The sequence below is a fragment of the Ahaetulla prasina genome, chromosome 2 (genome assembly GCF_028640845.1).
Source record: "Ahaetulla prasina isolate Xishuangbanna chromosome 2, ASM2864084v1, whole genome shotgun sequence".
In the NCBI taxonomy this organism is placed as follows: Eukaryota; Metazoa; Chordata; class Lepidosauria; order Squamata; family Colubridae; genus Ahaetulla; species Ahaetulla prasina.
The window spans coordinates 177,739,402-177,767,399 of NC_080540.1; the positions used below are offsets into that span (position 1 = coordinate 177,739,402).

A 27,998-nucleotide genomic window follows, 5' to 3' on the forward strand; every position below is an offset into this window, starting at 1 on the left:
CTGGGGCCGAAGCTGTCCGGAAATTCCCGAGGCTTCCCTCTCCCGCACCTTCTCACACTCACTCACACACGTACAGGCGAGCGCGAGCGCGCGAACGCGCGTCCTCACACACTCACTCTCTCTCTCTCACACACACACATAGACAGACATACGGGGCGCGCGCGAGCGGGCGCGCTTATCTCTGTCCATTGTCCTCCCTGTTAGCTTCCAGAGCCATTTCATCCAACGCCGCTTCCTGCAACACGCTGCCCTCTCCTCTCTCTCTCACGGCAGCCGTCTCGCGGACCTGGACCTACAACCACCACCAGCGGCTTCTCCCAATGAAGCCCGGAGATGCTAGGGCCTAAAGTCCTCTCCCCCCTCCAGGCTAAAGAATCTTCCGGTAGACGGGACCAAGATGGCTTGACTTCCACTTCGACAGGAGCAGTTGAATTTGGGGTCCTTCCTGGTGGAATCCCACTGAAAAGAATGAATCGAGCCACAGCCAATTTTTGAGAGCTGTGAGATTTGAGGACAGACTCAGTTGGGGTGTAGTGCGATCTGATGCCTTGGTTACCCTGATGAAACTAATCCCTGGAAGAATTGGTGAGCGTCTGTTTTTTTGACATAAGAATGGATCAGTCTGGAGATTTTTTGGCTTAAAGGGAGGGGGTTCCTGCTGGTTGGATTTTAGTGGAAATGGACTGATCTAGGTGGGACCCGGTGGAAGGAAAACCTAGTAGACTGGATTTTGCTGCTGTCTGTTTGGGGAGTCAGACTAGACCAGCTTGAATTTCACAGAAAAAAAATGATGGAGTAACCTTGGTCCAGACATGGCAAACGGAGCTCGGTTCTTCTGGATGCATCCTTTAAGCTGGTGGCAGACTCTGCTCTCCATCCCCATCAACCCTCCTCCTCCTCCTCCTCAGCAAGGGCTGATTTTGCCATTCTCCTAAGCAGTCAACATCATCGGAAGGAAGAAAAAAAAAACGGTAAAGGCTTGGATTATTTTCCAGCTCCTTATACCTTATCCAGGCTGACAATAGAGGGAGGGGGCAGGATCTCGGCCTGCAGGAAGAGAGAAGGGAGAGGGGGTGATCCTTTGAAATGGCAGTTTCCCTAGCCCCATTTCTCCCTGGGAGAAGGACTGGCCCTGTCTCCAAGGCAACAGCTCTGGGGCATTCCTAGCCAGCCTCCCTAGATAGGGTGTGAACCCTAAGCTACCAAAACTCGGTAGAGTGGATTGAGAGGCAGGCTTTCTCCCCCCTTCGAGTGCCATCTATTTACTGTCACATACCCCCAGCCAGCCAGTTGGGATAATATTTCTACCACTCCTCTGATTAGCCAGACTGGAGAAGCAGAGGTGAGCAGGCCCAGTCACCAGACAAAACCGCATACTCAAAACTGGTGATGCAGGATTGTTGTCTATGGCCATTCCTTGCGAAGTCCCCTCCTGCCTTTTTTTTTAATGTATTTCTCTTCCCGTATCTCCACCTCTTCATAGAATCACTTATTGCTATCTCCCAAGCCAAGAGACAAACACACGGATCCGCTTCCTATCCTATGCACCCTGCATCCTAGCCACCACAATAGGAAACCCCCCTCTCCTCCTACTCATCCATCTCTGTCTTCCTGCCTCCTCCCCTGTATTGCTTTTCCATTTCACTCCTTTTCAGATGTCTCCATGGAGCCACCACCTGTTTCCTCTCTTCCTTTACATGGGGGGAGGAAGCTAAGGGTGGGGACAGCTCTTTTTTTTTTTTATCATTCCCATGTGCTCATGATCAAGCTGGGTGTGGGAGTCTTATTTCCATTTTGCAAGAACTACATCGATCCCAGTTCTTTTGCTGCTTGCTAATTTTTTGGTCCTTTGCGCCCTGTTGCTCTTGAACCCCCACCAAGTCTTCAATCTATGGTGGCTTTTCCTCCAGGATACCTGTATGTACATTTCTCTAAAAGCATGGAAAGCAGAGAAGAAAGACTGAACGCATCTCATGCTGAAAGCTCATCATCCCACCTCCAAATCGTCACTTGAGAAGCAATTACCCAGGCTTGATCCTGACCATGAAACCAAGACACTTTTGCAACAATTCCGTTAGCCAAGTATATACATTATTTTTTTACCACTTATATAATACAAGTGGTAAAAATATAACAAACGCCTGAAGTTCAGTGTGTGCAGAATGATGAAGTAGGTTGAGAGCAGGAAAATGTAAAATCCCTTTGTTCTCATCCACTAGGCCTAGCTTGTGTTTAGCAAGCTGTTAACTAAAGGATTCTTCACCCAGTTTGATGAGCTGCTTTGTCAAAAGAAGTACATTGATTTTGAGACAAGGTATTGATCCTTCCTTACTTCCCAGCCACCTGATGCTATAACCGAAATTGGTAGTAAGCTATGTATAAAGCATAAATATTTCATCTGAGAACATCTGGATCAAAATCCCTATCACAAACTATAATAAAACAACACTAATAAAAACTTTGTTTTGTGTCACCCTGATGTTAATTCAGAGGTGTTGAGCTCATTGCTATTAAATTGCCATCTAAAGTTCTGTCAAAGACAAATTTCTTTTGGAACAAATATTCCAACAATTGTGCTTGTATACAAGAAGTAAATTTGTGTTTCACCCTTGAATCAGTGATACTCTGTCAAGTCAACCTACCTCACAGGTTTGTTGTTTTTGGGGAAAAGGGAAGGAGATAGTACCATGGATATAACCTTGCCATGGATAAAATACCTGAAGAAAAGGTGAGATATAAATAACAATCATAGATAGCCACTTATCTAGGTATCTTTGATTAGTAACTCATCTTCATATAATTAGCTGGAAAACTTCATAAAAGTTTCCTAGTTGTATTTCAGAGATTAAATAAGAAGGATATAAACTTTGAAATTAGAGTACTAAAAATCAGTCATGTGCTAATAACTATAACCAATTTATTTGCAAGGTTGAATAAACTATTAGTTAGAAATAATACAACTTTAGATAATTACACTACTCCCCTATCACTGATGTAAAGAAAATGTTACTGGTCTGGAGAGTTTAATAATTACACTTAATAAATTCCTGCTTTAAAATTAGCAGTAAACTAATTACATGTCACAAGGTAATCTAGTAAAATAATACCAGGGATTTATATTTATTTGCTTTTCTCTAAGATCTCAATAAAACAACTGTTTATCTAGAAACTTCAGTTATTTTAGACACTAAAGTAGATCTATAATTTATATGGTTAAGAGAGTAATAGGTGCTTAATCTTACTAGGACTTTTTAGTAACTATTGCTTTTCTCTTGCTCATAAGTACCCAAAGTACATATGTATATAAAAACTGCTGAGAAAAAAATGTTTTTAATGTGGCACGGTATTTGAATCAGCTTTCATTAGTTTATTGTAGCAGGTATATTTCACTGGAAGTGTCACTTAACTATGTGTAAATAATCACTGTATGTAAATGAATGTATAAGTGTGGATGTGAGGCATGCATGAGGATCTGTGTCCAAGTGTTGAATGAATGTGTTGTGCAATACAATTCTTAAGGTTTATTCAATCATTAAATCCTGATTTCAGTAGAACTTTCTCTTTATAATTATATTAGAAATTTCTCTTATTATAGCATTTGCATTGCCTCTTTAGAAGATGCTTTTGTTTCAGGTCACCCATTTTTGTGAGTGAACATTATTTAGTGAACAAGGGTTTATTGTTGCATAAATGTATTAATCCATCAACCATATTATTTTTTCTTGATTTATTCATGAATTGGGTACACTGCCATTTCATTGAATTATAAAATTCTACAATTCATTCGGTTTTCACAAAACTATTTGTACCCCATAATTGTAAAATTCTGTATAATTTTTAACAATGCTACATCTGCCATTCATATTGAGCATAATTATTCATAGATCATCCAGAGGAGAGAAATCAGTGAAATGAAATAGGCAGAAAGATTAATATTTGTTGCCCTGTCAACCATGTTCAACACGACCTTTTCCTTTATACATGTATCACTTTATATACACATGAAATAGGATAGACCCAAATCTTTATATGGCTCAGATTAGAATGAATGTGTCTCATTTTGTGCATGAATTCAGGCCCATGCATTTCTGGATATTTTCAAGATTGTTGCAAAGATTAACGAAGCAGTCTAATATAAACTGCAGCTGTGTTACTAAATGTTTTTTACTACCATGTTTACCTGAAAATAAGTCCCTGTCTTATATTTTTTGAACCCTGAAATAAGTGCTTGGCTTTATTGCCATGCACTCAAAAGCCTGATTGGGCTTATTATCAGGGGATGTCTTATTTTGGGGGAAACAGGGTAATATTATTTTGAGTGTGTCACTACTGATTATAATAATAGGTGTTACTGTTAAAGAATGCAGCTCCTGATTGACATCACACTTTCCATTAAGGCTGACAGGTGCCACTCCAGAAAAGAATATTTGTAGCTCAGGTTTGGATTGTGGGGTCCTTGGTGGTCTCTGAGCTTATTTGTTTTCTTGCATTTCATTACCTAACTAGGTAACATCATCAGTGGTAGAAGGGAGTGAATTTGCCTTCCGTTTATATATAAGTGGCTTGCCCTGTCAGTGTGGGTGAGTTTGTTTTTGATGGTATCTCTATTGTTAGACTGTTGGGTTGTTTTTTGAGTTGTTAGTTCCTTGATGGGGGTATTATTTACTGCTTGATGGTTGGCTTGGTATTAATCCTTGTGTTAATCTCTGTTTATCTGCAGAGATCTGTTGATTGTATCAACACCCAGATAAGCAGAGATTAGCACTGGGATTAATACCAGGCCATCAAAAACAAACTCACCAACACTGACAGGGCAAGCCACTTGTATATAAGTGGAGGGCAAATTCACTCCCTTCTACTACTGATGATGTTACCTAGTTGGGTAATGAAGTGTCTGTAAGAAAACAAAACACCAAAGACGGTTCAGGTGTCACTCCTACAGTACCAATTGCTTGGCCTTGGCTGTGATTCTCCACCCCTTCTATTCCTGTGGCAGTACTTTCTTCTCATTTATACAGGGACTCATCTGTGAAAAGGAGTTCTTAGTAGAGAACCTCTGCAGTAGAGAATTTAGAATAATTTGCCATCTGAGGGGAAAATCTAGTTCAGGGATCAAGAGTTGGGCCAAATACTAGGTACTTAAAATAGATGTGGTTCCTGTCTTCAGATATTCCTAAACTCTAATGGGATCAAAACTAATAATGACTAATGGGGAGAAAGATCTTGTAGTAATTTATATTCAAATACATTTCAGATCTTGGAATAACATTCAATGCAATGAAGGTGTTAATACAGTGTATATGTGCTGTAAAAAGGCCAAGAAATATGTTAGAGTCCCGATTTTACAACTTTTATTGCCACAATTGTTAAGTGAATCACTGGAGTTGATAATTATAAGATGGTTGTTAAATGAATCCCCTTTGACTTAGTTTGCCAGAAAATCGCAAAAGGTGATCACATGACCCCAGGATATGGCAACCATCATAAATATGAGTCAGTTGCCAAGCATCTGAATTATGATCATCTGACTATGGGGATGCTGTGACGGTCGTAAGTGTGAAAAATGGTCATGAGTCACTTTTTTCAATGCCGTTGTAACTTTGATTGGTCATTAAATGAACTGTTGTAAGTTGAGGAATGCCTGTTTTATAAGGCATTATATATATATCAATGGTGCAACTGTATCAGCTCAAAAAGGTGCTACAGCTCAAAAAGGATATAGTAGAGCTAAAGAAGGTCCCAATGAAGAAAAATTGTGACATTTGAGGTTTTCTAGTTTAGCAAGGAGAATTGATATGTTTGTAGTGTACAGAATTATGCATAATTGTGAATAAATTGGACAAGAGATAGTTATTTCCCATTCCTAAAGTATTAGAAACAGAGGTCACCTAATGAAATTGAATCTTGGAAGAATCAGGACAGATAAAGATTTTAACACAACATGTAATTGAATTTTGGAATTCACTACCATAAGATGTGGTACTGACTACCAGCTTGACTGGTTTCAAAACAGGGTTGGACCAATTCAGGGAAATTGTGGGGCTTATTGGCTATTAATGGCAGTGTGATTATCTCTGATGTTGAGACACTATTGTGGGTTCTGTATGGGGTTGGATGACTGCTGTGAGGACAGATTACTGGACTAGTTGATCCAGTACCCAGCAGGCACTGATTATGTTCTTATGTCCCTAAATCCATGTAAATTTGTCCTTTTGTCAAGCTAACTGATGAACATAGGTTTGGAAGATCCCCTACTGCAGCCCAGAAACTGTCAGGTTGGGGAAAGGTTCATCATTGCAAGTCAGAATTATCACATTTCCCTGTTAGATCAGCCTGTGCAATTCAAACCAATGGACCATAAACAGACATTTCCTTCAGAAGATCCAAGTAAGTGAACCAAGGTACATGTAATAGGACAGGAAGTTTAGTTTTAGTTTTAGTTTTATTAGATTTTTATACCGCCCTTCTCCCGAAGGACTCAGGGCGGTGTACAGCCAAGATAAAACTCAATATATATACAATTAAAACCAAAATTTAAAATAGAGCAAATTACAAACGAAGGCCGATATTAAAATTTAAAAAATTTAAAAACCCAAAAACCATAAAAACCCAATTTAAAAATAGTAAAACTATTATGCCAGTCCTGCTTGAATAAATAAATATGTTTTTAGTTCACGGCGAAAGGTCCGAAGATCAGGCACTCGGCGTAAGCCAGGGGGAAGTTCATTCCAGAGCGTAGAAACAGAACTAGAAAAAGCCTAGTTTAAATCAAATGCCCCTTTTAGTAGGTTTAGGTGGTTGAAACAGCTTAATATGGGACAACAGGATAGAGAATCTGAAAAAAGCCCAACAGGAACACTGTTCAGATACTAGGAAAGTGCTGTGCAACATAGAAAAAAGCCTTTGCCAGCCTGATGTTCTCCAGCTATCTTGGGACTGCAACTCCCAGCCCAGCCTTTGCTCATTATGGTTGTGGATTATTATTGCAGTCCCAAGACATCTTCCGAGTACCAAGATGGGGGAGACTGCTATAGAGAAAAAGCTTGAACAGTGAGCAGCAGGGTAGATTTGTGAGAAAGTGATGGAACATGGAATCATAAACCATACATTGTGTAAAACTGCTGAAATTTATAATGGATCTTTACCACACAGGTAAAATGCCTTCATGTAAGTAAGTCTTTATGTATCTGCAAACTTCAGATTAGGGGCTACTTTGATGATTAGGGAATGAATGAGTTCACTATACATATTGTCACATTTAGAAAGTCCTTACAAAGTTAACTTTTCTTTCTGATCAGCAAGCTAAATACTAGCAAGGCTGTTGATGGAAATAAGGGAAGCCCTGTTCAAACCTAAGCTGAAACTTCTACCTTTCTTCTCTTCATAAGTTTCAGGTTACTAGGAGGCAGCATGAAAGAGATTGAAATATTTGATAGTCTTTACTGATTTCCCATAGTTTGTCAATATTTCTCAACCTCATCAACTTTAAGATGTGTGGACTTCAGCTCCCAGAATTCCCCAGGATGCAGGTTGAGGAATTTTGGGAGTTGAGATCCATACATTTTAAAGTTGATGCTGTGGAGAAATACTATTCTAGAACAATACCCTGGAGGTACCTAATTCTACCAAAGAATTTCCTCAGTCTATTTTCTCCTGCTTTTGCTTTCTATCTTATCCTTCCTTCTTTCCCTTCTCAGCAGAATTTCTGCCTACCCTGCCTTTTAGATGGTGAGGAGCTCATCTTATTTCTGCCCGTAAAATGGTGATGATTAAAAGATTTGTGCTGGTCCCAGGAATGGCTTGGCTCAAACACTGTTCAACCCTTTTCCAAACAGATATGCAGATACAAAGAGAACAGGGGAAATACCGTTTTCCTTCTGAGGAAAAGCACTATAACAATTCTAACCCTAACTCTCCTATACTTATTCAGAAAGGCCATATTTGTTAATAGGATAATGGTGGATCGCAGTTAGAGAAGGGAACAAAATGCAGGAGAGTAGCAATAGTAGCTAGAGAGGAAACAATACTGGGCAAGGCAAGTATTGACAACTCAAAGTGGCTTCAAAAGTTGTTGGTCCTATATTTATCAGGTAGTATCTAGGGTTGAGATGTTACAGTACAGATGAGATCTCCAATAATGTATCATGGAAGGAAGCATTGCTTAGAATGAAGGGACAATAAGACCACAAGGACATTTAAGACCTTTTATTTCAAGAGGCATAGTTCTCTGTAGGTTAAAATGTGGTCTATATAGCTGCGGGCCGCCTATATATTTCCTGTACCATCTTGAGGACCATTAGCATTTAACTGAATGCTAAGGAATGGAAACCCTAAATCGCCCATAAGCAAGTTACCTTATTATATTTATTTGTTAAGCTGAATTTACTGTAGAATTTATCTTCAATTGTTTTGCTTTGAACAAAATTCTATTCCCCACCCTTTCATACCTTTTACTTTTTTCAGGAAGGATTTCTGTGCCATTAGAAGAATTCGGAGGACAAAATGTAATAGGTGTTCTCCCCCACACTTTGTATGTGAGGGCAAGTTTTACACTTTACTATATATTGGGCAGTTGCTGGGGTTGTAGAAGGCTTGTCTGGAAAACAGGAATTCTACCACTCTTCCACTTGATGTATTCAGCTCTTTTGACTTTTTTGTCTCAGCCCATGAATTTTGGAGAAGTCCCTCCCATGCACTCTTCCAAGTCAAACAGCTGTTACTTCTTCAGCTCCTGAAACAAAGTGGATTTCAGGTGAAAATAAGGATGCTGTTATGAGCTGATAATATTCTTATTCTCATGAAAAAAAGTTCTCATCCTCCCACTATTACAAATAACTGGAAGCTGTTCTTCATTTTCTTTATTATTCTCAAATGTCATAGTATCTCCTGCAGTAGCTTACATTAACTGTTGACTAATGTTTAACTCTCATAGTGGATGTCTTCCTTACAAAATAGCTGACTGCAACTCAAATTCTGAACAGGAAAAGGAAGTTGTGTCCTAGTGCTTTTTTATGTATATTTATCCAGGCTGTCCCTAGATATGCACCTCTTCTCTCTGTTATTTAACATAATAGCAATACACATTAGCAATATTTTGAAAGTGCATTTTAAAAAATATCTTCATTTATTAAACCTAGTAGAAACGCAATCCTCCATGTATCAACTTTTCAGAATGCCCCAACGCTGTTGTACAGTATGTACAGCAGCAAACAAGTTGGATTGGATCTGAAAATTAGAAAATTAGACTTGCTGTTGAGGGTGGGAGAAGTGCAGTAAGAATAGGTGACCCTTAATATCAAAGTGACATAAGAACACAAATCCTAAACATCCTCATTAATTTATGATTTTCACAAATCAGAGGGCTTGGTTCTTGTAGAAAAATTACATTTCTCCTAGCTCATGAGGACACTTACGTCTCATTAAGTCATTTGTTGGGTTGGCCTAGCCCTTGGGTAAGGCAACCTTTTTGCAACATACTTTTCTTCTAGTGCTACAGGGACTGAAGCAGGATATGTGAACTAGAACTGGAAGCAGCTGGGCCCAATTTCATTATTTATCTTCAGGGCTTAATGGAGCAGAAAGGCATGGTATAAAATAAATAAGAAATGTTTGGCCATTATTTTGAGGGAAATAATGTTTTAAGGTGAAACAGATTTGTTAAGGCCAGAAATGGTAAACCACCGACACATGTGTCAAATGTGACATGTCACAATGTTTTAGATGACACATCAGCATTCACTCACACCACAACTACATGAGAATGAAGTATGCTTTCACACAACCTCCAGAGCCTCAGACAATAAACGTGAGAATTGGGCACGCTCTTGTGTAGTTTTTGGAGTCTAAAGGCCACGGAAGACCATTCTTCAAAACTGCTTCTAGAATAAAGGTCTCATGTGATCCAGAATAGGTCACAGGGACCTGTCAACAGAAAGAGAACACTGCCTGAAGGCAAGGTGTGCAGCAAATCCTGGAGAACGCTGGGCTGTGAGGGGCAATCACACAGTTCCCCAAGGCTCATGCACCTTGGTGAATGGCATGAGATGGACTTTTGGAGTAGCAGCAGTGTTGCTAGGGCTGTTCAGCCTCAATGCTGCCACCAGGTTCCCTGGTTCAGTGTGGCTTAGATAGATGAGTGAGATAGAGAATTGTTTCTCTTTTGTTCAGGGTGGGGGTATGGCATGCCAACAGAGTCTCCAGTAGTCTCTCCATCCAGTAACATCAGGCAGAGAGGGGCATTCCAGTCCATCTCAATTTAACAATTTAATCTAGTGGGATCCCAGAAGCACTCTTTCTTTATTATGGTGCCTGGGGTTACTTGTGGGTACTATTAGGGAAATTGCAACTACTATACAGGTAGTCCTTGCTTAATGGTCAGTTGCTTAGAGACTAGTTGAAGTTATGACACACTCCCCCAGAATTACTTACGACCCAGTTCTAACAATAGCACCCCCATTCCCCATGGTCATGTGTTTGCATTTTGGGCACTTGGCAATCAGTTCACATTTATGGCCACTTGCAGCATCCTGTAATCACATGACCATGATTTTTGACTTTTTTTTTTTGCAGGTTTCTGCCAAAAAACACCCATGGAAGAAAATGACTTTGTTTAATATCTGTGGCTTTTGCTTAACAACAACCACAAAAAAGGATGTAAAATCAGGCATAGTTACATAGTGACCAACTTAACATCTTATGAACATAATACCTATATATGGGCACCACATTCCCAATCCCTGCATTATGGCTTAGCAGATTTGCAAGTCAGGAAATTATGATGGACAAACAGCAGTTGTAAAACACTGTCTTAGGTGTGAATCAACCCATTATATGTGCAGTGCTTCAATATTTCTGATTAGAAATCTGGAGACAGAATGCAGTCATAAGAATGTATCAGATGACAGGCATCCCAAAGAGTTAAAAGTACTGTTGTAGTACAGTGATGCTTTGTAAACAGCCCAATGTATGTGTGCAATACTTTTGCTGTGGATGGCAAGGATGGGCAAGAAGTGTTTTTGGTGGGTGTGTGACTAATTCAGTATCCATGCAGATGAGTCAGTCTGAAGAAACTGCATGACACAGCTCAATCTGTTTTACAAATTCCAGCGAACACTTGCTCTCCCTTTCTCTGCTTCTATGATCAGGACACTGAAAATATATTTGCAGGTGGGCATATTGTGGGATGGCATGCTCAGCTTAGACATATAAATGTACACAGTGCAGAAAAATCTCCTGAAAAAGTTCTTTTACTTCCAGTCAAAGGTCATCTACTGAGTGTTGCTAATAGCAAAGTGGGAGGGGGGGTAGATACCCTCAGGGGAGGTGGAACCCTCCTTTCTGTCTTGCCTCAGGCCACACACAATCCATGTATCAAGGGAGATGGGTGGTTAGGAAGTATGAAATATCAATCAATCAATCAATCCGGAGTGTATGAAAAAAAGTTACACGTACATGTTGATATATGGATGCAGAATTCCTTTGTAAAACCTGGGATTCCAGATTCCACTTAGATCAGGATTCCCTACCACCATGTAGAGGATCCTGAGGTAGTTTCCTGGGTGGCCCCACAGTCGCTTGCATGTTTTATTCAGAAGTTATGTAAGCATTGCTTGAAGCCTCTCAATAAGTTATCTTCCTTGTCAATAAGTTATCTGCCTTGCGAGGTAACCAATGGAGTGTGGGCCCTAGACTAGGCAGATCTTATTTGACATCCTCACCAAGGATTTCATGCTAACCTCACATTTTTAGGTGTCATATGGTTGTGTACTTCCACATGCTATGTGTGCCCTCAATTAGACATGATATACAATAAACCACTGTTTTATTTATTGTGGCTCAGTCTCTAAATATACAAGTTGTTAACTTAATTTATTGTTAAAGAATGAGGGTTAAAGAAAGAATTATTTGGGAAATACATTCTCAGACATTACCAAGATAATGCAGGAATGACTGGAAAGTCTAAGAGGCTAGTGTCAGCCTTTTCAATGTATTATTTCAGAAATCCTAAGTATAATTTCATTTGGAGCGCCATAAAAACAATACAAGATATATGGTCAAGCTATTGCCCAAATATTATTTTACTTGTCTCATATAATACATTTTTCGTGTGTACAGTATTTGTAACAGTATGTACTAAATATGAAAGATATAGTTCATATACCTGTTTAAACATGGTACAAATCTATGATGAGCCAAATAGGGGTACAGTTGACTTCAACTATACTTGGCAAAAGGCCTTATTTCAGACATTTTTTGGTAATATTTTTGAAAAGGTAAAATGGTACAGGTAGTCCTCAACTTACAACCACAATTGAGCCCAAAATTTCTGTTGCTAAGCAAGACCGTTGGCTCTGGTGGCTCAACAGACTAATGCAGTCTGTTATTAACAGCAGCTGCTTGCAATTACTGCAGGTTCAAGTCCCACCAGGCCCAAGGTTGACTCAGCCTTCCATCCTTTATAAGGTAGGTAAAATGAGGACCCAAATTGTTGGGGGGCAATAAGTTGACTTTGTATATAATATACAAATGGATGAAAACTATTGCTTGACATAGTGTAAGCCGCCCTGAGTCTTCGGAGAAGGGCGGGATATAAATGCAAATTTTAAAACAAATGAATTTTGGCTCATTTTACGACTTTTCTTGCTATAGTTGTAAGTGAATTACTGCAGTTCTTAAGTTAGTAATATGGTTGCTAAGTGAATCTGGTTTCCCCATTGATTTTGCTTGTCAGAAAGTTGCAAAAGGTGATCACATGACCCCAGGGACACTGCAATGGTGATAAATATGAGTCAGTTGCCAACCATCCAAATTTTGATCATGTGACTATGAGGATGCTGCAGTGGTCGTAAGTGTGAAAAATCATCATAAGTCACTTTTTTCAATATCGTTGTAACTTCAAACAGTCACCAAATGAGCTGTTGTAAGTCAAGGACTACCTGTATATCTTAAAAAACTTTACCCACTTATGATTGCAGTGTTAGCATTTTAAGGAATCAGGAAGAAGATTAGAAACAAAATAGTTAAAGGCAAGTTTAAGAGTATAGAGAGGAAGAAAAGACCTCTGTATGTTATCAACTCCACGCCTTCCCCACTGGTTACCAGAGGGTCAGCTAGATGGGGTTTCTTTAGAGAACACCACTAGAACCCTCGCCATAACATAAACTTCAAGCACTTACTAAGTGCTCTGGTGATTAATTTGCGATTTTAATAAGCTACTTGATGCTATATCTCGCTGACAAAAGGAATAGCAAGATAGTTTGTGATATGCCAGAATAAAGAATGACAGATGTCCTTATAGTAAGAGACTGTTTCCCTTTCCCACTTTTTATCTATGCTTTCACTTATTGTGGCTTATTGTGAATCTTAGGAATGTGAATGCTCTCAAGTATCTGGAGCGGTAGTTTTTCTCAGTGGTAGAATCCTCAAGTATGTGGAAGACTCCAGTACCAAATCTAATGTGGAAAAAAACCCACCAAATGATGGAAAATATCATTGCCAGAGAGTCTAAAAACTGCTGCCTATCAGGAAAAAAATGGATCAGTGACTTGAATAGTAGTAGATTATCTTATAAAAATCACACCCATTCATAATGAAAACTGAATAAAAATGTAATTTCATAAATGAGAGGGACTTTTTGTACATTGATGCAGGACCCCACTTATATTTGCTACATAAGATACACTACATAAGTGAAGAGTTAATGACTGATATCCCAGTTGGTGGGACATGAGCAACTATATGTTAGCCTCAGAGATATCCCCAAATTAGAGATCCTAGGTTGCATACAAGAGCATGTACATGCTTGCACTCAAACTGGGCTTTGGCTGGGCTTGTTTCATAATGGACAAAATACACCCAAACCAACTAATATTGTTGATAGGGAATGCTGTATGTGATATTGGTATGACTAAGATTGGTAACCTCATCCACTTTATCTTACTAAAAAGTGTTAGGAGGAAGGTGAATGAAACAGTGAAGATATTGGTGGAAGTCAGTATTTACTGGCATATGGAAAATTGTGGTTTGAAATGAAAGAGGAGCAAATGGAAAAGAATGAATGAATAAATGAATGAAATTAAAGAAAGAAAAATAGGTACTAAAACTTAATATTTGGCAAAGAAAATCTATTATGTATGCATGATAAAGGAACGAATGGCAAAGCATGACTGATTTACTTGTTTACAATCAAAAGTGAAGAGAATTAACGAAAGATATAAGCAAGATGACAAACTCTGGATGTGGATTTGATATATGAGAATGTTTTCAGGAAACAAAGTGAATATGAAAGAAAAGGAAAGAAATGAAAGAAAAGTCAAAGTTATGCAATTATATGGAGTGTACAACATAAAAAAATGAAATCAGATTAATATCTTTACAATATGAATGATTACAATACAATACAGCTTAATTAAAATTACAATCCTTACAATAACTACTGGATGGCTATATAAATTTGTTTAATAGATAAATATTTTAACTGGATTTTTAATCCTTTACACAGCCTGGAGTCACTATGTGTGTGTGTGTTGGGCAGTTATATACATTAGTTTAATAAATAAATAAAAGAATACATAAATGAAAAGTAGTGAAAAGATAAAATTATGTGAAACCTTTCTGAAATTAATTATGCTATGAAATTCCACAGACATTTATGGAGTTACAGTAACGGGAAATATTTAAAAGAATGTTTGAATGAACTGAAATAATCTATGGATGGGAAAAAATGCATGTGAGGTCATGATTAATTAAAAAGAATTAGAAGAGAAAAATGTATATTTTTATTTATTAAATTTATATGCAACTCATCTCACTCTATAAGGCGACTCTCCAAAATGTTATATAACAAAGATGGAGAGAAAAAGGTAATTGCAAAAAATGTGTTCAACGATACCCAGGAACAGTTAATAAAAAAATTAGAGAAAACCAGCCATTTTGATGGAAATAAAATTATTTAGAGATGAATTAAAAGGTCTACCCAAGAAGCTTCCAAAAATGTAAACAGAGTTATTATTACGGTTCATCACATAGTCAGCCAGATGCTTAGATTGGATTTGGCATTTTTATCCTTCCTAAGGCCTTGGGATAGGCAGATGTTTGATAGCATTAAAGTTATCATTGTTCCTGGATGTAAGCTGTTACAAATAAAGCTGCCTTTTGCAATTGATGGATTATTGCTGTAGTTGATAGATGATGATTTTGTTCAATTGATGGACGGTGATGATTATTGTTATATCCCACCTTTTTATCTCTAACTCAAGGCAGCAAACATACCTAATACTCTTGGCTCCTAGATTCTCCATAACAAAAATCCTGGGTGTATGTGTGTGTGTGGAAGGGTGGGCCGAGTGAGAATGAATGGCACAAACTCAGCCAGTCAGCTTTCATGACTAAGGGTGGCCTAGTCTTCTGGTTTTTATACCAGCATTTTTCACTATATCAAATTGACTCTCCACCACTTCATCATAAAAGTGATGAAATTATTGAGGATGAAACAAAAATGAGGAAATGCTGAATGAGGTACTTTAGAGGTTAGTAAACTACATTTAGAAGAATGTAATTGAAATAAATGCTTTAAAATTAGAATCAACAAATATTATGAAAGGTCATAAATGCTGAAAAAATGTTGGAAAATTGTAATGCTGCAGGTGTAGAAGGTATAACTGGAGCAATGTTAAAATATCAATGATTTGTTAAATGGCTTCATGTCTTATTTCTTGTCTGTCAATATTGCATCTGTATCTGACTATTGGCAGAGTGCCATTATTCTTTCCTTATATAAAGGGAAATGCAAAACTATAGGACTGAATGCAATAGCTAAAGGGAGATTATTCATTGAATGTTCTTGAGAAATGCATTTGACACAGTTCCAGTTGAAATGGCAGAAGGAGATAGTGAACAAAATTTGGTAAGTGCAATGCTTTCTTTTCCTAGGCATAAAATGTGCAGATCATATTTTTTACTCAAGTCTTTGAGAAATGCAAAAATATGAGAAAGTTAATTATATGTGTAAGGGGTAGAGTTGACAACACAAGATTGTTGATTTTACAGGAAGCATAACATAAGGTGAATAGGCTTAAATTTTGAAGTTTGGTTGCAGAATGTAATTAATAGAGTATGATGGAAGTGAAGTCTACATGAAACTACTATCAGCATAGTAAGAAAATGGTGTGCAATGTTTCTTTAGTTGATGTAATAGGCAGAAGGAATAACCTTGAGCAACAGAAGGAAGAGTCACAAGCAAGACAACAGTCAGATAAAAGAAATCTGAGTCTCGGCCAGATCTGTAACTTGAACAATGTCTCCAACAAGACCTCCCTAAGTTTTCATGAAGGTAGTGAGAGAGGAAGCACATTCAGACTTGCAAGGTTCTGTTATTGTAACTATTTAATGCTTTGTACCTCTACTTAGTTTGGTATATGGTGAGAGTTTACGTAAGAGGAAAAACATTAAAATAGTAATGGGATACTTAAATTGCATATGTGGTAAACAAGATAGGATCAAGAATTAATTAATGCTGTATGATTTTGAATTGAATACAGAAGGGAGTCTTTAGTAACTGAAGTACTACATTGAGAGGGCTTGATTATATACAAAAAAATAAATGGGAATCGTATGAATAAATACAGAAAGAAGAGTGAATTTTTGAGAGGAGTAGGAAGACTGAGGACATTATAGCTGTATAAAAAAGCTGAAATGTTTGAAGGATAAAAAGCAACCTATAAAGTAATGTATGGATATGGAGAAAACAAGGATTGCTTGGACAAATAGAAATATATTGTAGGAAGTTAGCACCCACCCCTCTCCTAGAAGAATGAAATATTTTGGGAAATATTAAAAAGGCAGAATATATGTTCTTGGATGAGAAATGGAGAAACATGTTTTAAAGACAAAGCAGCTCCCACCTTCCTGCCTCCCCCGCCACCTATGTCAATGGTCCAGAGGCAGAAACCCAATCCCCCCCCACCTTTGTCAATGGTCCATCAGCTGCAACACAATAGGACCCATCTAGCAACAGAAGCTCCCCACATGGCACCTGGGAATATTACATCAACCAGCAAGGCTAGCTATGCCCTCTGACAGCAACCAATTAGGATACTTTCCCTGTGTCCCAGGAAGTTCAAAGCGAGAGAGGGTATAAAACCCAGGGAGTCTCAGCATCTCGGCCCTTTTCTGTTCAGGAACTCAAACCATGTGATCCTGTCCACCATTAAACCATCTTTCCAAGCAGTCTCCATGTTTCCAGTGTCTTTTTCCCCACTTGGAACTGAACCCAGAAGGACATTCTTCCAACAATATGGTAGAATATAATAAGTGTTAGTCTAAATAACATTTAATTTTCTTCTTTTTCCAACATGTTTGATTTGATCCTGCTTACTACTTCTAAATTTTTTCTTCATTCTATATAACATTGCTCATCTCCTTGATATATTATAATAATAGAACAGCACAGAGGTGGGCAGGCATTATTATTTGAATTGCAAAGAACTTTTAATAGAAATGTTTTCATTAGAATTCTGTGTTTTTCAATTGCTCACAACTACTCTGTTAATCTGATATTTATTTAATTATTTATTTATTATATGTATATAGCCACTTGAATATATAATTTGGGTGGTGAGCAATATATAGGAAATTTAATTCATAAAAGAGGGAAAAGTTGGTGCAAACTGTAGCAGCCCACATGGTGGGGGTGGGTTATATTGCACTATATTAATTTATTTGATTCTTTTTATTAGTTTTTATTGTTTTAAATGTAGTTTTATATTCTGTAAGCTGCCTTGAGTTGCCATGGGCGGATAGGCGGCAATATAAACTCAATAAATAAATAAAAATAAATAAATAAAAGGTACTATATAATGCTTCATGAGACACACATACAGGTAGTTCTCAATTTACAACTACAATTGAGCCCAAAATTTATGTTGATAAGTGAGAAATTTGTTAAGTGAGTTTTGCCCCATTTTATGATTTTTCTTGCCACAGTTGTTAAATGAATCACTGCAGTTGTTAAATTAGTAACATGGTTGCTAAGTGAATCCGGTTTCCCAATTGACTTTGCTCACAAAAGGGGATCACATGACCCTGAGACACGGCAGCTGTCATAAAAATGAATCAGTCAAGCATCTGAATGTAAATCACGTGACCATGGGGATGCTGCAATGGTCATAAGTGTGAAAAATTTTCATAAATCACTTTTTTCAGTGCCGTTGTAACTTCAAACAGTCATTAAGAGAACTGTTGTAAATCGAGGACTACCTGTATTAATCTCCCCTAACATCCTTTATGGGGGAAAAGCAAGTTTTAACAAACTTCTGGAAGGTCAAATAAATAAATAAATATTTAATTTAATTTAATAAACAGACACATTGGTGACCCTTGTTATCCATGGTTTCATTAGAGGCCAAAGCTTGGTATGCATGTTAAATATTTTCCTATATCTGTGTTTTGGGGCTGGTTTTTTACTTTGCACACAAAATAGCAGATGGGCATGCACAAAGTATGTTTTTTCAAGATTTATTTATTTATTTATTTATTTAATCATATTTATATACCGCCCTATCTCCCGAAGGACTCAGGGCGGTTCACAGGCACTTAAAAAACACATAAATACAATATAAAAACAGTTAAAAAACTTATTCTGAAAGCCCGTTAATTAAAATATAAAAATAAAACCCAATTAAAACCATTGTTGGAAGAAATATCCATCTGGGTTCAGTTCCAAGTGGGGACAAAGACACTGGAAACATGGAGGCTGCTTGAAAAGATGGTTTAATGGTGGTCAGGATCACATGGCTTGAGTTCCTGAACAGAAAAGGGTGAGATCCTGTGTGCTCCCTGGCTTTATGCTTTTTCTGAGCTTTGAATTTTCTGGGGCACAGGAAGAGTATCCTGATTGGTTGTCAAACTCCCAGGTGGTCTAGGGGTCTTAGTTAACATTGTAGGTTGTCCCTCAAGCTTGCCTGAGCCTTGCCATGTGGTGAGTTTCAGTTCTATTGTGTTGCAAATGATGGGGGGATTGAGTGAGCTTGGTTGAGGCTTTAATGGCCCATTGACAAAGGTGGGGGGTGGCAGGAAGTTGCTTTGTCTTTAAAACATGTTTCTCCATTTCTCATCCAGGAAGGTATAATATTCTGCTTTTTAAAATATTTCCTAGAATATTTCATTCTTCTAGGAGGGGGGTGGGTGCTAAATTCCTACACCATAAATTTAAAATCTAGCTCAGTCCTGCACAATTAAATAAATATTTAATTTAATTTAATAAACAGACACATTGGTGACCCTTGTTATCCATGGTTTCATTAGAGGCCAAAGCTTGGTATGCATGTTAAATATTTTCCTATATCTGTGTTTTGGGGCTGGTTTTTTACTTTGCACACAAAATAGCAGATGGGCATGCACAAAGTATGTTTTTTCAAGATTTATTTATTTATTTATTTATTTAATCATATTTATATACCGCCCTATCTCCCGAAGGACTCAGGGCGGTTCACAGGCACTTAAAAAACACATAAATACAATATAAAAACAGTTAAAAAACTTATTCTGAAAGCCCGTTAATTAAAATATAAAAATAAAACCCAATTAAAACCATTGTTGGAAGAAATATCCATCTGGGTTCAGTTCCAAGTGGGGACAAAGACACTGGAAACATGGAGGCTGCTTGAAAAGATGGTTTAATGGTGGTCAGGATCACATGGCTTGAGTTCCTGAACAGAAAAGGGTGAGATCCTGTGTGCTCCCTGGCTTTATGCTTTTTCTGAGCTTTGAATTTTCTGGGGCACAGGAAGAGTATCCTGATTGGTTGTCAAACTCCCAGGTGGTCTAGGGGTCTTAGTTAACATTGTAGGTTGTCCCTCAAGCTTGCCTGAGCCTTGCCATGTGGTGAGTTTCAGTTCTATTGTGTTGCAAATGATGGGGAGATTGAGTGAGCTTGGTTGAGGCTTTAATGGCCCATTGACAAAGGTGGGGGGTGGCAGGAAGTTGCTTTGTCTTTAAAACATGTTTCTCCATTTCTCATCCAGGAAGGTATAATATTCTGCTTTTTAAAATATTTCCTAGAATATTTCATTCTTCTAGGAGGGGGGTGGGTGCTAAATTCCTACACCATAAATTTAAAATCTAGCTCAGTCCTGCACAATTAAATAAATATGTTTTAAGCCCGCGGCGGAAGATCTTGTTATCCATAATTTTGTTACCTGTGGTTGCTAGTCTTGAATGGGACTAACAAAGGCCACCTGTCCCTATATTTTCCATGTACCAGCAAAGTAAATAAAGTGTGGAAGATTTATAGTTCTATCTATTGTCATCTCCCCCCCATAAATAAATAAATAAATTTGTCTAGTACTTATGCACTAGAGACAGTGCAGTTCAAATGCCATTAGAGGACATGAGAAGACTGAGCTTTGAGGAGGGAGAAGGAAAAATGAAACAATGAGTGAAGATGAACAAATGTGATGTCCTTTTAGAATTAAAATGCATAGCAGCTACAGTACGTGCTGTGTATAAAAAATCCCATCTCTTAAAAATTATATCCCAGCCTAATTTCAGGCATTTTCAGGCTATGTCAGTAATTGTTTGCTTTGTAGGAAGATAGCAAAACATCAGAAAGTGTCTAGTAACACCTTTTCCAACTAACACGTTTTATTAAAAGCATAAACTTAGGCCTTTTAATAAAAGGTGTTAGTTGGAACAAGTTTTACCTGACTCCTGATTCTTCCACTTGTGGGCATTGTGATGATTTTGTTACTATGTACATACCTATGACTATGTAAGAAGCATTTTAAAAGGCAACCATTCATCTCACTGATTACTGATCCTTTAGAGACTGATGTGGCCCTTTATAATAATTGGATGGTTTTAAATTTACATTAGAAAAGTCATCAAAATCTTTTGTCTCTTAATGAGAGAGAGGGGGGAGATACAAATGTGCAAACACAGAGACAATTTAAATGGAAATGAAATAAGACAAATGTCAGCTTTTGTCCTGGCCCCACCGATTTTTCAAGGGTAGCCCCAACATCAAGACTGCCAAAAATTAAATTATACATCCCTCATGTAAAAGGAAGTTTCATGTATTAGTGAACATCTAGGGTTCACAGAAAGATAAATATGTAATTTGTTTCTTACAGTACTATTTTACATTTCCTATTCTGGAGTGACCAACTATGAGCAGGGATTGGCCTTTGATTTTCATTCAGAATTGCTTAAGAAAATGCATTTCAGTAAATAAATAAAATCTTCATGTATAAGCAGTTGCTGATAAAATTCCTTCCATACACCAAAGTACAAATTGTATCATTCTACTGATAGGAAAAGGCCATTTTAACCTTATACATTAATGCTGGATGAATGATCTGACTCAATATAAGGCAGATTTTTGTCTTCCTCTTAACAGATCTGTCTAACCATTTAACACTGGCCAAGGAACTGGGCAATTCCCACATGCAGGGGGAAAAAATCTGTGAACATGTCCATTTATGCTTACTTATTTATAGTGCTACTAATTCCCATAGAGTTAATAAAAATGAGCTTCTGCAAATGAAAAAAAGTTTTGAATTTGGAAAAAACTCAGAATTATGAACTGTTGTTACTGACTAATCATGGCATTGCTTTTAATTGTCTTCATCCACAAGTTGGGAATTTGCCCAATAGTTGTAACATATATAAGTTTTGCATTTATAAAGATTTAACTGTTTCAGACATATCTGAATACATAAACACCTCTCTTCTATGTTTCTGATGACTCCATGCAGTTCAAAATATATGAAGCAGCTTGGCAGAATGGAAATCCAATGAAACTGGTGTCTACAGTTTTAACTACATGTCCCAAAAAACATGTGGAGAGTACTCCAAAATTACAAACAGATATTTATTCCACACCAGTTTAAATGTTATGGCTTCTCCTGAGAATTCTGACTGCTCCTTATCTCCTTCTTCCCTAACTTTATTAATTTTTGATGTAACTTTATGTGTGGAGTGGGTAAATCCTAGATCTTCTCAGTCTTCTTGCCATTTGCATCTGTATCAGACATTTGGGCCTATCTTAGTGGCTCGTTTTGAAGACTGCTTGGCTTTTGGGAAGTTTAGAAATGGGGTCTTGTGGGGAAAATACTGATTGATCTCAGAGGAATTCTAATGCAAAATACTTCCAAGGTAGAAACAATCCTTCTCATTTTATAAACATAAGATGAGGTTCATTCCCAATACTGACTTAAAGTGACAATGAATGGATGAAATTCTTCTTCTATAGGATAAGAAACTGCAGCTGACAGGGAGGGTCCCTGTGTTTATGGATTAACTGGACATGAATCCAGCATTTCAATTGATAAAGTACGATTTATAAATTAGAGCTATGGAGGATCACACGGTTTATGACATGCACTATGATTAATGACATCATGGTTTAATAAGTTGTCTCTTTTAAATTTAATTGCAGTATTGTGAGATTAAAGGAGAATATTCTGTATAAAAAGCTTTTAGAAGAAGGGCAGGAACGTGCTTGTGTGTGTCTGTATATGAGAGAGAGGGAGATACAAATGTGCAAACACAGAGACAATTTAAATGGAAATGAAATAAGACAAATGTCAGCTTTTGTCCTGGCCCCACCGATTTTTCAAGGGTAGCCCCAACATCAAGACTGCCAAAAATTAAATTATACATCCCTCATGTAAAAGGAAGTTTCATGTATTAGTGAACATCTAGGGTTCACAGAAAGATAAATATGTAATTTGTTTCTTACAGTACTATTTTACATTTCCTATTCTGGAGTGACCAACTATGAGCAGGGATTGGCCTTTGATTTTCATTCAGAATTGCTTAAGAAAATGCATTTCAGTAAATAAATAAAATCTTCATGTATAAGCAGTTGCTGATAAAATTCCTTCCATACACCAAAGTACAAATTGTATCATTCTACTGATAGGAAAAGGCCATTTTAACCTTATACATTAATGCTGGATGAATGATCTGACTCAATATAAGGCAGATTTTTGTCTTCCTCTTAACAGATCTGTCTAACCATTTAACACTGGCCAAGGAACTGGGCAATTCCCACATGCAGGGGGAAAAAATCTGTGAACATGTCCATTTATGCTTACTTATTTATAGTGCTACTAATTCCCATAGAGTTAATAAAAATGAGCTTCTGCAAATGAAAAAAAGTTTTGAATTTGGAAAAAACTCAGAATTATGAACTGTTGTTACTGACTAATCATGGCATTGCTTTTAATTGTCTTCATCCACAAGTTGGGAATTTGCCCAATAGTTGTAACATATATAAGTTTTGCATTTATAAAGATTTAACTGTTTCCCAGACATATCTGAATACATAAACACCTCTCTTCTATGTTTCTGATGACTCCATGCAGTTCAAAATATATGAAGCAGCTTGGCAGAATGGGAAATCCAATGAAACTGGTGTCTACAGTTTTAACTACATGTCCCAAAAAACATGTGGAGAGTACTCCAAAATTACAAACAGATATTTATTCCACACCAGTTTAAATGTTATGGCTTCTCCTGAGAATTCTGACTGCTCCTTATCTCCCTTCTTCCCTAACTTTATTAATTTTTGATGTAACTTTATGTGTGGAGTGGGTAAATCCTAGATCTTCTCAGTCTTCTTGCCATTTGCATCTGTATCAGACATTTGGGCCTATCTTAGTGGCTCGTTTTGAAGACTGCTTGGCTTTTTTGGGAAGTTTAGAAATGGGGTCTTGTGGGGAAAAATACTGATTGATCTCAGAGGAATTCTAATGCAAAATACTTCCAAGGTAGAAACAATCCTTCTCATTTTATAAACATAAGATGAGGTTCATTCCCAATACTGACTTAAAGTGACAATGAATGGATGAAATTCTTCTTCTATAGGATAAGAAACTGCAGCTGACAGGGAGGGTCCCTGTGTTTATGGATTAACTGGACATGAATCCAGCATTTCAATTGATAAAGTACGATTTATAAATTAGAGCTATGGAGGATCACACGGTTTATGACATGCACTATGATTAATGACATCATGGTTTAATAAGTTGTCTCTTTTAAATTTAATTGCAGTATTGTGAGATTAAAGGAGAATATTCTGTATAAAAAGCTTTTAGAAGAAGGGCAGGAACGTGCTTGTGTGTGTCTGTATATGAGAGAGAGGGAGAGAGAGAGAGAGAGAGAGAGAGAGAGTGAGTGTCAGGAAGAACATTCACAGTGCTCAGGGTGGCACAACTGACTGGATCCTCCGCAGGCCAGAAATAGCATTTCGGTGTTGCTAGTTGCATCTGGTACCAGTGTCTCCTTTCCCCCCAAACTCTGACCAAACTCTCAAATCCCCTGCAATTTTACAAATCTTCAAAACATTAAAATGTTCTGGAGATCACTTTAATATTAATTTGTGCATATATTTTCATCTTCTATTTTTTTTAAAAAACCTGCCCCAATCCACAAATCCCAAATTTTTCCTTTAAAGACTGAGTCATCTTTCATTTGAATGGTAAGATGTTGATTATTCCAGAATACAATTTTAGGGCTTGATTTCAGCATGGTGAGAAAAAGTTATTATATGTCTATGACAACTGATTAATTCTTTCTTTTCCATATTTTTCTTCTATCTTTTTCCTTACAGACAATGCCTCCCTTTAGTACTGGGGACATGGGCCATCACCAGGCACACTGCCGCTGACCCAGGTTCCCCCTTTTCTTCTCCAGCCTAAAGATGGCCAGTGCCAATGAGACTGAAGAGGGCCATGGCTCAGCACCCAGTACAGCTTCCACTTATGCCAAGCTACTACTCCTGGGCTTCATCATCTGTGTGAGTCTAGCAGGGAATCTGTCTCTTTCGCTGCTGGTGTTGAAAGAGCGTGGTCTCCACAAGGCCCCCTATTACTTCTTACTGGATCTGTGCCTGGCTGATGTGATCCGCTCAGCTGTTTGCTTTCCTTTTGTTCTCGTCTCTATCCGCCATGGCTCTGCTTGGACCTACAGTGTACTGAGCTGCAAGATCGTGGCCTTCATGGCTGTTCTCTTCTGTTTCCATGCTGCCTTTCTCCTCTTCTGCATCAGCGTCACTCGCTATATGGCTGTGGCTCACCACCGCTTCTATGCCAAACGCATGACTTTCTGGACGTGCATTGCTGTCATCTGCATGGTGTGGACTTTGTCAGTGGCTATGGCCTTTCCACCCGTCTTTGATGTTGGGACCTACAAGTTCATTCGTGAGGAAGACCAGTGCATCTTTGAGCACCGCTACTTCAAAGCCAATGACACCCTAGGCTTCATGCTGATGCTAGCCGTGCTGATCTTTGCCACCCATGTGGTTTATATAAAGCTACTGCTCTTTGAGTACCGCCATCGTAAGATGAAGCCTGTCCAAATGGTTCCAGCTATCAGCCAGAACTGGACGTTCCATGGACCTGGAGCCACTGGACAAGCTGCAGCCAATTGGATTGCTGGCTTTGGCCGTGGTCCCATGCCTCCTACATTGTTGGGCATACGGCAGAACGCCCATGCTGCCAATCGGCGATTGCTGGGCATGGAAGAATTCAAGGCTGAGAAGAAGCTAGGCAGGATGTTCTACGTCATCACTTTGCTCTTCTTGGTGCTCTGGTCACCCTACATTGTGGCCTGCTATTGGAGGGTATTTGTCAAAGCCTGTAGCATCCCCCATCGCTACCTCTCCACAGCCGTTTGGATGAGTTTTGCCCAAGCTGCTGTCAATCCCATAGTTTGCTTTCTACTCAACAAAGACCTCAAGAAAGGCTTGATTGCCCACATTCCCTGCTGGAGGACAGAGCCTGAATTGCCCAGAGAGCCTTACTGTGTGATGTGAGGAATGCTAAAAGGTTGGCTAGAATGCACCCCACCCACGCCAACTGAATTTGTTTTTCTTTTTTCGTATACGTCACATGAGGTTTTTCTTCCCCTGCAACGGGTCATTGTCTCCCAGAGTACTTGTATCACAAACACTCTGATCTCTCTGTTGTCTAAGGGCAATTATCAAAATCATCCATTAGCTGCTATGAGACTAGAGCTGGATTCTGGTCTGTGTTCCTCTGGGGTAAATCCAGAGTCATATACCAACAGTATTTGGTCCCTAGTGGTATTCCATCAGTTCTCAGAAGAGGTGAAAAATATTCTATGCTTTCCTGGTTTTATAATCCCCAAACTCTATCAAATCATTTAAGACTGTCCCTATAAAACTCTATCCCTAGCTTCTTAATACCCATTATTGCTTTGAAAGTAGGCCAGAGTTAGATTTTTGGGTTTGGTCTCCCAGAGCGAAGCCAAAACTATTCCACTTACTGGAGCAGAAATAGTTCGCACTCAGTGGTTTTGTTTGGTTTTACAGCTAGAGGGTGACAATGAAAAGGGGTCCCTATTGATGGAATGTACTTTTATAGAAGATTAATTTTCTGATCCAGTAACTCCATCAATGAAACAAATTCCACGTGATCTCAGAATTTGTGGGGCTATGGAGGATGGGCCGAGAGAGGGTGGAGGAAAGGAGGCAGCAGACAAATTGTTCAAGGGAATGCCATGGAGCCAGCCATGACTTAGCTCTTTGTCTGTCAGAAGCAGTAACCAGGGAGCTTTGGAAACTCCACCTCAGTTGCCATGGCAGCAACCAATCCAAGACCCTGTAGACCATGTCACTCTGGAACAATGCAAGGAAGAAGATGCAGGAGAAGCATTTGGTGGGGAGAGGCCTGTAGTGGTGGTGGGGAGAAACCTTTCCCTACAGAGTAGGAAATGATATATCTATATGCAAAGCAGAATGCGTTCAAGGCTGCAGATAAATGTAGGGTGGCTATGTGGAAATCGTAAGGCATGATGTCAGCATCATAGTACATATTCTGTCTACTAAGATGAAAAGCAACAAACAAGGTTTATGTATTTCTGTAGCCCCTTCCCTTACTACTTGCAAACATTCAAAACATATGAAACATCAGTAATCCTATCCATGCCACGTATGACAAAATTTTCTGCACCTCCTGTTGAAAGATGTTTACAGTTTAAGTAAGATGCTAAACTGCCCAAATTCAGAATCTCATATTTCAGGATTATTCCAGCAGACAAGTTATTGTTTTTTGGATTATTGATAGAAAGAAGACAGAGTGCCTCTTGAGTTAGAACAGGCACCCTAGTTCTACTGCTAAACACTAAAATGGAAATCAGACCTAGGAAAAAGTGGGGCAGGTAGACAGCTTCTTAAGAAAATATGGGTGTACTGGTTACAAAACTGGGAGAGAAAATGTTACACCTAATTTGTAGTGAAGGCAGTGAAAATATAGGAATCAAATTTCCTGATTCTGTTCATCCAAAAATATGAATAGAGTTTGGGGTTTGGAACCGGAGAAAGTATGACTGGTTGAGTTCATTATATGACCCACCTGCCCTGTTGTTGCATTTTCTGAAGCAGGAACTCTCCAAATTCAACCTGACCAATTCCTAGCCATATATTTTGATCCTGCTGAAATGGACTTGGTTACTGTTTGCAATGAAATGCTCCTTATGGGATGGGATTGGGAAGCATGGGCTGGGAGAAAAGATTTAGGGGGAAGGAAATGTTGGAGGATGATTCCTGGAAGAGGCATTGTTGCCAGTATTGTGTGAGAAAGGCAAATGGGACACTTGAAGAGGGCTACATGTCAGGGAAAGAACTGGGGGAATATTAGTTCAGGAGATGGAAGAGTCAGAGCCTGGGATTGGGGGCAGGATATGGGGAACCAGATGAATTTAGTGCAGAGATTGGGGTTTTCCCCACCTTTTTTCCTCCAAAGGACTCTGATGTTTACTTTTGCCTCTGAAGAAGACTGTTCGTCTTACCCTCCAGTCCTGCCACCACAGTATGGCCTTAATCACTGGCCAGCATTACGGCCACCCCATGGAGAACCATATTTGAAAAATATGGCAGATGAACAGATGATTTCCAGAATGCTTTTTCTGGAAAGAGACATGAACAAAGTTGTTGTTGTTTTTTAAAGGGGAAATGAATAAAGAAATTGAGACTA

General features: G+C 38.4%; 1 protein-coding gene across 1 annotated transcript; it reads left to right on the forward strand.

Annotated features, from left to right (window-relative positions):
• On the forward strand, positions 1 to 27,998 carry GPR173 (G protein-coupled receptor 173). Its single transcript, XM_058170333.1, has 2 exons — positions 1 to 971; positions 24,614 to 27,998. Exon 2 carries the CDS (start codon positions 24,704 to 24,706, stop codon positions 25,814 to 25,816), a length of 1,113 nt encoding a protein of 370 aa, XP_058026316.1. The 5' UTR covers positions 1 to 971; positions 24,614 to 24,703; the 3' UTR covers positions 25,817 to 27,998.

What these genes read in the sequence shown, in the direction of transcription:
- GPR173 (XM_058170333.1), top strand. Translation starts at nt 24,704, where the DNA reads ATGGCCAGTGCCAATGAGACTGAAGAGGGCCATGGCTCAGCACCCAGT.